Here is a 10,197-nt window from a genome sequence, read left to right as displayed (position 1 = left end):
GTGCTGACCTTTAAAGCCCTAAATGGCCTCAGTCCTGTATACCTGAAGGAGCATCTCCACCCCCATCGTTCAGCCCGGACACTGAGGTCCAGCGCCGAGGGCCTTCTGGCGGTTCCCTCATTGCGAGAAGTGAGGTTACAGGGAACCAGACAGAGGGCCTTCTTGGTAGTGGCGCCCACCCCTTTCAACTCCGTAAAAAATTTAGACACAACTCCATATAAACAAGAACACAGAACGAGCCACTGAAAGATTTGGATACCAGGACAGTTAGCAGTGATAAACAAAGAGAAGCCAACTTATTTAAAAAAAACAAAACAAGTCAAGCTTTCTTCACACATCTACGGTATATATCCAATGTTTCACTGTGAGACAAGATATTTAAATATATTCATTATGGTAAAAAGATCTACGTTACTTTCACAAATTTGGGTCTGTACAAATTGCAGCAGTATTTCCTGATTAAGTTATGAAGAACCAAGTCAGATATAACTGTTAAATACTGGAATTTGACGGAGACTCTAAAAACATTACCGAGTGGTAGTACATGCACATGAGGCAAGGGAAAAGGGATGAAAAGCCATTTTGTCAATTTAATGGACAAGATGTTAGCGAACGTACATGCAGAACCCTTCACCACTGTGAAGAATTCTGGTACCTCCCATTCTTTGGTGTGTACCGTCCACAGAAACCTGGGCAGATCAGAGTAGTGATCGACTCCAGCGCCCAGTTCCAGGGCTTCTTACTGAACAAGGCTTTCCTCATTGGCCCGGACCTGACCAACAGGCTGGTCAGAGGTCTCCTCCGCTTCAGAAAGGAAGGCATAGCTGTCATGGCTGACATCCAACAAATGTTCTACTTCTTTCTCATGAGAGAAGACCACCGTAACTATCTGCGCTTCTTATGGTACAGTGACAAGCAGACATCCAGGAATACTGCATGAAATGGACCATCCCCTGCTATTGCAAACTATGGACCGTACCAAACTGCAAAGATTGTAGAAGTTTAGATAAGATGTGCACCAATTTATTGAAAGAGACTTTTACATGGATGACGGACTGAAGTCTGTACTCACTCCAGATGAGGCCATCAACCTGCTGAAGATTGCCTCAACTTGGGTTTCGTCTTGGGAAAAGCCAAGCTGTCACCACTCCAAGGACACTTCATGCCAAGGCTTGAGCTGTGTGGCGCCATGCTGGCAGTAGAACTGTCAGAGTTGATAGAAAAAGAATTGGGCCTCCAATTTGAGAGTGTGACCTTTTACACACAGAGAAAGGTCATACACAATAAGAAAAGAAGGTTCTATGTGCATGTGAGCAACAGGGTGGAGCGTATTAGAAGGCCGACGCAGCTGGAACATGCAACATGTTCCTCCCAACCAAAATCCAGCGACCAAGCAACACGCTCCATTCCAGCATCTCAGCTTGCTGAGGCAACTTGACTAAAGGGTGCCAAGTTCCTCCTACATTCAGACTACTTAGCAAAGACCGAGGAGGCTGACTACGAACTCTTATCCCTGGACCAGGATGCTGATGTTCGGACTGAGGTCTCTTTAAAGAAAACAGGTCAAGGCAGAGTGACGTCTGGGAACACGATGTTTCAAACACTTCTCCACTTAGACATTGCTTTTTCGGGGTATAACACACATCATACAGTTGGTGTGTCACCGGGATGAAGGGCCAACCTGCTCCTCTTATATCCTTTTGCATTTATTTATTTATTTATTTATTTGTGTGCCGCCCAATATCCGTAGGTACAATATAAAAAGCACAAAACACATGATAAACGTAATCAAAACGTGTTTGTGTGTTTTATGTATTTTGTTTCTATTATATACCTTGATGCTGCGAACTGCCCCGAGATCTTTAAGACGAAGCGCGGTCTACAAATGTAACGAATAAATGAAAAATATAACAATATATTGAGTAAGGCAGCAAGGCGTACGTCTTAGGTGCGGATTTTTTTCATTTTTACGTCAACCTACGTGTTTGCCCTTGACGTGTCCAGTACTGTATTAAACGCAGCGGAGGAATAATGAAAAGGAAGATGATAGTTAATAGGTAAACAACCTGTTCCAAGCATAGTTTTTTTTTTTTTTTTCGTTTTTAAATGCATGGATACCTGATGCCATTTTTTAATTAAAAAAACAACAACGACGACGCTTGTGACAGGTTGTACCTTAATAGATTGTATAATTAAATTTGATTTTGGGGGAAGAAAAGAAAAATGTCTGAGGGAGGTCAAAAGCTACCGGTGTGACACCAGGGCTCAGCTTGGGCGAAGGGAGAGCGAGAGAGCGGCGACGCCCCCGCCTCCGCCTCCGGGCTCCTCCGTTTTGGGCCGTGAGGTGAGGCGATCTGGGAGAGGGCCTGGCTCCGCCTCCCGCTGGCGCCTCCCACTCCCCGCCCCCTACAGCCTCTCTCCGCCGCCGGCTCCCGCGACCACAGAGGAGGAGAAAAGGGGAGGCGAGGGAGGAGGACAAGAAAGAGGAGGAAGCGGGGGAGGGAAAAAAGGAGGGTGTTTATGAGACGCCCTCGGAGGCCGGCTCTTCATTCATGCGGCGGCGGCGTCGGAGCCGAGGAGAGGCGCGCACGGAGCGAGAGAGAGGCGACTGAGGGAAAGGGAGGAGGAGCCGCCGCCGCCGCAGCTCCACAGCCAGCAGCAGCAGCAGCAGGAGCAGCCTCAGTGCGCCGCCGCCTGCCTCAGCCCTCCCGCTCCTCCTCAGCCGGGCTGCCCTCCTCCCGCGAACGGCGGCGGGGGCGCGGCGGGGCCGGACCATGCGGTGGCAGCGGAGCCCTCGGAGGCCCTGGAGGCTCCCTCGGCGCTCGCTGCTGGCCGCCCTCTTCTTCTTCTCGCTCTCCTCTTCCTTCCTCTACTTCGTCTATGTGGCGCCCGGCATCGGTGAGGAGAAGGGCGAAGCCCGGCGGGAGAATCCGTGAAGGGAAAACTAGGGTGGGGGGGGGGGGAGCGCGCGCGCGGGCGCGTTCTCGAGGGCCAGTCGCCTCAGGACCTGAAAGTGACCGTGTGTGGAGGGGGGGGCATAAAATGGGGTGACGACTGCTTCATATATGTGGGGACCCCCAAGATGGAGACCCTCCCCTGCCTGCTTCCTGTGAGGAGAAGCATTGTGGGGGGGGGGGTCGCCTCTTCATCCCCCCCCCCTCGCCTGAGCGGGTGGGTGTTTATTTTTTTGAGGAAAGGGCGAGGAGGGTTCTCCCCCCTCCCCCACAACCACTTCCCTCCTAACGGTCGGGAAAGGGGAGGGGGCGAGCCGGATGTTTAGGGGTGCTGCTGCTCCTTCTGCCGGGCGGGAGGTGATGTGGAGTGAACAGCCACCCCCCCCCCCAATGCTGCTCAGGCCCGGCTGACAAGCTGCGTGGTCTCGACTGCCGCAGCCTTGGGGCGGGATCTCAGGCATCCCCCCCCCCCGCCGCCCCCACAGCAATATCTCGCCCCCTCCCCTCCAAAGGTGTGTTGCCTTGAGATTTGTGTGTAAAACAGCACATTTTCGTAGCCTTCGGCCCCACCCCACAATATTATATGCAAATACAGAAACTTCGAGAAGGTACCCCTAACCCACCTCTACACACACACACACACACACACACACACACACACAAACACAAACACACTGCCCCCCCTCCCCGCCTGGCTTGGGCCTGGCTAGTTTCCTCCGTCTCCACTAGTACACCTCGCCGCCCGCTTTTCCCGCCCTCGCCTCTCGCCCTCCCCGGTTCCGTTCTAAGAATCCGAGGCATTCATTCCCTCTCCTTTGCGCCCGCATAGGAAAGCGGGGTGGTGGTGGTGGTTGAGGTATACTTTGCGTTGTTGTAGCGTGTCTCTGGTGTGGATCTGTATTGCAGCATGTCCACAGTGTTATTCCTCTTTATAAAACATAAAGTCCGTGCGTTTTGGTAGGCACCGACACTCTTGCAAGTCTTATTTTGGGGGGCTTATCGTTAATTTGGGGGTTCGGTATATCCCTGTGTGTGCTTTAAGAATAGCCTTTTGACACCAGTTCCTCCCTCCTGGCTATGAATTATCTCTTCCTTCATCTGTGTTCTCTCTCTCTCTCTCCCTCCCTCCGCCCCCCCTTTGTATCCTGACCTTGACTAATTCACCATTTTATCCTCTCCCCTTCTACATACAAACAGAAGGAAGATGTTAGGTGTATATATTCATGGGAGGTTGTGAAGAGTGATTGAGTGTAGATTTCCTCTTCCTTTCCTCCTGTAATCTGGGCATTGGTGCCTCTTTTAAAAAGGCATAATGGAGGGAATTGGTCTGGTTGGCTAGGACCTCCGCCTGAGTAGTTCCCAAATGGATATGTTAAAAAGCATAGGTAAAACTTGCAGGTTGGGCCTTCCAGGTAGAGATTTGGCAGCAGGTTCAAATGCTTGGTGGTGATAGTAAAAAGCATTGAATGAATAATTAGTGATGTTGGTTGCCTTGCTCCTAAATACCATAAGGTACTGCTGTTTATGTAGTTAAGCTCATATTCTGCTGGTTGTTAAATACCTGTTATTAAACATCTATTATAAGGGACATTTTTCTGTTCACTTAAGCAAAAATTGCTGCAGTTCATCTAATTGCTGTCTCCTTGCAGATTTTACTTTCTGTGCTGTCATGTTTGTGGTCTTTTTATGTCTGGTGAGAGTGAAACAAAGTTGTATTATACTTTCGATCACCTGCCACATTGCTACTGTTACTGTCTAATGGAGTTTGGGATCAGATCATTCCTCTTGAGAATAACAGTATTTATTTAGGTCTTGGCTGTGTTTGAATTTACATACAATTAGGAAATTTGAGGGATACTTTGGATGGTTTTGCAGTAAGAATGTATTTATTTAATGCTAAATAGCAGTTTCTTTTATATCACAGAAATGGTTCGCTGAGTATGTGAATGTTCCTGTATACAAGCTTTAGGACAGAATTTTGGTATAATTTCAGTTAGATACCATGATCTGACCCGTCTAAATTGGTGTTTCCCAAAGTGGTTGATGGTACTGTGCAGGGGATGAATAAAGATCTAGGGGCTGAAAAAGGCTCTTTGGGTGGGAAAGAAATTCACAACATAGTTTGAAAAAAATAGTTAGGAACTATGAGCTTCAGAAGTAAAGGGCATGGGAATATATACAGAGTGCCCTTCCCTTGCCAGTGAGGAGTCTCAGCATTTAATAAGGTGGTTCCAGATTATTATAATAATCCTTATATTGTACATTTTATGCTTCCTAATAGTGGTGATTGATTAAAAGGTGTTTGCTTACTGATATTTCTTGACCTGATTTAATTTATATTATTAAGATTTTTGGTTGGGGTCAATGACAATTTTATCTCCCCCTTGCTCTCTTGCCCCTATTCAGCAACATAAATAACTTGTCCTGGCATACTTACCATGAGGAGAAACCCTCTGGCAAAAGTTATGCTGGTGTAAAGAGTGGGGAATGGGCATGTTACAGGTCAGGAGAGGGATAAACAAAGTTACATGTCGTCCTAAATTCATTCTCTGGTCCCAAGCGCTTCACCAAAAATGCCAACATAAATTAATCACCCAATTGAAGGCATAGGAAAGGCAAAAAAAAAGGTTAACACTGCCTCCCACACTCCTACAACCCCAACCCCTGGCCAGCAACAGTTAGGATATAGCTTCACCTATAGAGGAGATGGCAGGCATATCTGCCAGTTTAATGTCACACAGAGTAGCTAGCTTAAATGTCAATTGATACTGAATGCATTAGTCATTGGTTACTTTAAGTAAACTAGTGATACTGCAGTTGCAGAAACCTAAGAATGAATTTATTGCTTGTTAAGAGTAGTTTGAAAACAATCTGAATCACTGTACCTTGCACTCAGTAAAATGTTAGAGCCACTGAAACTTGATGGCAAGCAGTTCAATTTAGCAAGGTTGTGATTTTTCTTCCCAGTTTGCATAGGCCATGTAAGTTATCAGTTTGCGTAACTATCAGGAAATTGTTTCTTATTAATGTGCACTGAAAATAATTAGTTTTTTAAAATAAAAAAACACCTTTTTTACAGCAATCTAATAATAAACACTTCATAATAGTCATACTTGGCAAAGGAAATAACCAAACAGTCTAATATCTGCTATAAAACCAACACTTTTAACAACAACACACCTGCCTAACTATATCTATTTAAAATAATATATTGGCACTTTTAAAAGGTCCCTGGTGTAGATCTCAGATGGCAAGACATTCTGTAAGCATAGTGTTGTTGTTTAGTCGTTTAGTCGTGTCCGACTCTTCGTGACCCCATGGACCAGAGAACGCTAGGCACTCCTGTCTTCCACTGCCTCCCGCAGTTTGGTCAGACTCATGTTTGTGGCTTCGAGAACACTGTCCAACCATCTCGTCCTCTGCCGTCCCCTTCTCCTTGTGCCCTCAATCTTTCCCAACACCAGGGTCTTTTCCAGGGAGTCTTCTCTTCTCATGAGGTGGCCAAAGTATTGGAGCCTCAGCTTCAGGATCTGTCCTTCCAGTGAGCACTCAGGGCTGATTTCCTTAAGAATGGAGAGGTTTGATCTTCTTGCAGTCCATGGGACTCTCAAGAGTCTCCTCCAGCACCATAATTCAAAAGCATTAATTCTTCAGCGATCAGCCTTCTTTATGGTCCAGCTCTCACTTCCATACATCACTACTGGGAAAACCATGGCTTTAACTATACGGACCTTTGTTGGCAAGGTGATATCTCTGCTTTTTAAGATGCCGGTAAGCATAGTACCAACACTGAAAAGTCTTTATTATATGGTAACGGCAATCTTATCCCAGAGAGGCAACACCAGGAAGACTTGATTGTTAGCATTGCCTCACAGATTGTGCTAAATGAACATCAAGTCCTGTATGCATTATTCTTTTAGTACATATTTGCATTTGGGAGTAAACATTGAATACACTGGCACTTTTGGAAAAGCATACATAGGACTGGGCTATTAATCTTGTTCTTGTAGCTTCAAAAATGTAATGTGAGATGTGTTCAACAGTCCACACTATTGAATTCACCAACTTGCCACTGTTGAGTGCATTAGTGAGATCACCTGCCATTCTCATGAGTGTGAAGAAGAATGGGGTAATCTTGTTTACCTCAAACATAGTCTCAGGGGGTCTGGGAAGGCAATATGTCCCCCAATCAACTCGGATTGTAGGTGGATATCCTACCCCATAGCTGCACAGGTCCTTGGAAGCTCTCCACTGAAGACATCAACATTTTCTAGGGAGAGAGTTGAGGCAGTGCTGAATGCTAATTTGGGTTGTCTATCAATGGTGTCTAACTTATAGACTTATCTGTTACATATATGGAAGAGCAATTCCTTTCATAGTAACTACATTTTCTACAGTATCATAAGATAGTTCAACTCTCTGTCCCATGGTTTTATTTTAGATGTGTTGTCCTTAGAGACACTCCTATTCATTAAAAGTTTTGACTTGCTTTTCTTAATATAATTCTCAATATTGATGCTGCTGCTGGCAGTGAGCTTTGGCTTCCTCAGGCTATGTACTTTGAGGCAAAGTCAGTTCTAGTAGGGGAAATATATCACAGGGATATTTCCACGGTCACAAACAAAATGTGATGCATGGAGTCTGTAAGCTTGTTTTTAAAATACCACAAAATGTTGCTCTTACTGCAATAGAGTAATACGGTTACTCCCTGGAATTAGTGCTGCAGTAGACATTTCAGAGTCCTGAAATGGATAAGCAAAATAATTCATGATGGCAAAATAACTAAGTTTAATAGCTAACTCACATCATGTGTTTTCCAAAGTTTACATCTAGAATTGGAGCTTGAAGGGAGCTGAAGGGGATTCTCCCCCATTAAATAGAATATGATGTGCTTAAAGCAGGACTATACAATGTATGAATTGCAAACCAAATGCTGCCCATGAACCATATATTGTGGCTTGCATGTCTGCATTTTCTGCAAAGCAGGTTTGTATTTATAGGTTTAATGGTGTACTGTGCTTAGCAACTTGGTAGAGCACAAATTCTTCTTTTAATGAGAATGACTTGTGACTGAGATCCTTAAGAGCAGGCAGCGCAAGACAGTATTGGGCAAGGAGTAGACGGCATTGGGCTAGATACACCAATTGTTTAAGGTCGTTTCCTATGTTCAGGGTAGCTTAAAATGTTATTGAAAAATGCCAACCCAAGCCTTGAGAGCTGCGGGGGAAGCCCTTCTCATAGTCCAGTTAATTAGTGTAGCACACTGGCAGTAATTTGGAACAGCGAGTTCTCTGTACAGTGGTGCCTCAGGTTAAGAACTTAATTCATTCTGGAGGTCCGTTCTGAACCTGAAACTGTTCTTAACCTGAGGTACCGCTTTAACTAATGGGGCCTCCTGCTGCTGCCACAGCGCCATTGCTGTTCTCATCCTGAAGCAAAGTTCTTAACCCGAGGTACTATTTCTGGGTTAGTGGAGTCTGTAACCTGAAGTGTTTGTAACCTGAAGCATCTGTAACCCGAGGTGCCACTGTAGTAGTACTCTGGTTGTGGAATTCCTGCCCAAAAGAAATGCATTTGTCCCCTACATTGACAGGTTTCTGGTGCCACATGTTGCTCTCTCCTTCAAACTTTTGGGAGTTAAATATATTTTTAGAGTGCAGCCATTGGTATGTTGTTATTGCTTCACTGAATCGGTTTATGATTGTAAATTGCTTTCATATGATCTTTTGTTAGTAATTTTTGTGTGACAGATGCATCTTTAAGGAACTATTTTATGACCCATCCAAATGGATGAAAAGTAGGTTAAATTGCAACCAATAACTACTTTCTTCACATGTACCCACTTAATAATGAATTTTCTTTTTTTATATACATTTTTTAGATGTCTTAAATATGTTTTTTAAATTTTTTTATTGCTTGTTTGCTGCCCTGGGCTCCTTTGAGTAAGTAAGTGGGTGCCCTTCTTTGTGTGTTCCTGCCAGGTTAGGTACAGGTGGTTATGAGTAAAAAGACCTTTTCAATTTTGGCACCCCAGAACAGAATGACCTCCATAGGAAGCTCACAGTGCATACTTTCAATGTACTTGTGCCCTAGGTGGTCAAATTATTTCCCCATGCCTTCTAAAGGCAATAGATTAAAAAATATATATATTTTCTACCCTGCACTTCATGTTTGTTTTTTAAAAGCTCCATCATGTTTTTATTACCCAGTGCATGCTTTTACTTTAGTCTCATTCTGCAAGCTCTAACAACTTTGTGAAATATTGAAAATAAATAAAAAGCACCATACTCTTTCCCCCCTGCCCACTTGTGATCATTTAGTGGATCAGGGAAGAGGGTCTTGTCTTCAAGCTGGGGATTGGCCTAATTAGCTGGGTTTTTTCTTGGACCCTAATCCTTTCTTACAAATTATTTCAAGCTTGCAATCCTTCTTGAACTGTGTTAATGTGAACTGAATACAGTTCATGCAATTACTGACTGGGAATGTGTAATGCAAACTATTTTCCTAGCTTGATACCTAGATTTCAGAAAGAGAGAGAACTCACTTGTAGTTAGGAAACCTTTGTCTGGCTTTGAGAAATATCATAGTCTTAGTAGGCTACAAAGCACACTGTTGTAAACATTAGCTCATAACAGGTATACTTCTCAAGGTCTCACTAGACAAACAGTTGTCAGTTGTATACACTAATTTTCTACCAAAGTTTGGACTAGTTAAAATTTATCTTAAGAGAACAAACTTGTTCCATTGCTCCCTTGTCTTTCTCTCAGTCTAAAGCCAAGCCTGGTTTCTGTACTCAGTTGGTATTGGCAGTACATAAGGGCTACATCTATTTCATATACAGTCATACCTCCTGTTATGTTTGCTTCATGTTACATTTTTTCAGGTTGCGTCCCGTGGCAACCCGGAAGTACCTGAAAGGGTTACTTCTGGGTTTCGCTGCTTGCGCATGCGCAGTAACTGCTAAGCTGCAGGTTTTTTTACATGCTGGTCATTGTTTGACAATATTCTTTAAATTTTCTGGTTATCAGAAAATCTTACTAAGTGAATTAGAAAAAGTTTTTCACGTGGACCACATCTTCCTTCGCATGTATTTAGATTCCCAATGGAATACCTGGCATGGCACTTTGAGGATAAAGTCATTCAGCTTTGTAGTGCTTAGGCTTAGATAACACTGTTGTGGCAACTCCAGTTGAAGTTTCCAATGCAGCTCCTCCCCAGTGGGATAAATTTCAATTCATGCGGC

At 44.3% G+C, this 10,197-nt stretch overlaps 1 protein-coding gene across 1 annotated transcript in view; it reads left to right on the top strand.

The window, feature by feature from the left end:
* Positions 1 to 2,479: 2,479 nt before the first annotated feature.
* B4GALT5 (beta-1,4-galactosyltransferase 5) overlaps positions 2,480 to 10,197 on the top strand; it is a 54,194-nt gene continuing 46,476 nt past the window's right edge. Inside the window, exon 1 of the mRNA XM_028735166.2 lies at positions 2,480 to 2,898. Coding sequence (XP_028590999.1) covers positions 2,775 to 2,898 — 124 coding nt within the window. The 5' untranslated portion in view covers positions 2,480 to 2,774. The remainder of the gene's footprint in view (positions 2,899 to 10,197) is intronic.

This window comes from Podarcis muralis, chromosome 5, assembly GCF_964188315.1.
Source record: "Podarcis muralis chromosome 5, rPodMur119.hap1.1, whole genome shotgun sequence".
NCBI lineage: Eukaryota > Metazoa > Chordata > Lepidosauria > Squamata > Lacertidae > Podarcis > Podarcis muralis.
Note: the sequence above shows the minus strand (reverse complement) of the source record. Positions and strands in the feature narration are given on the sequence as shown.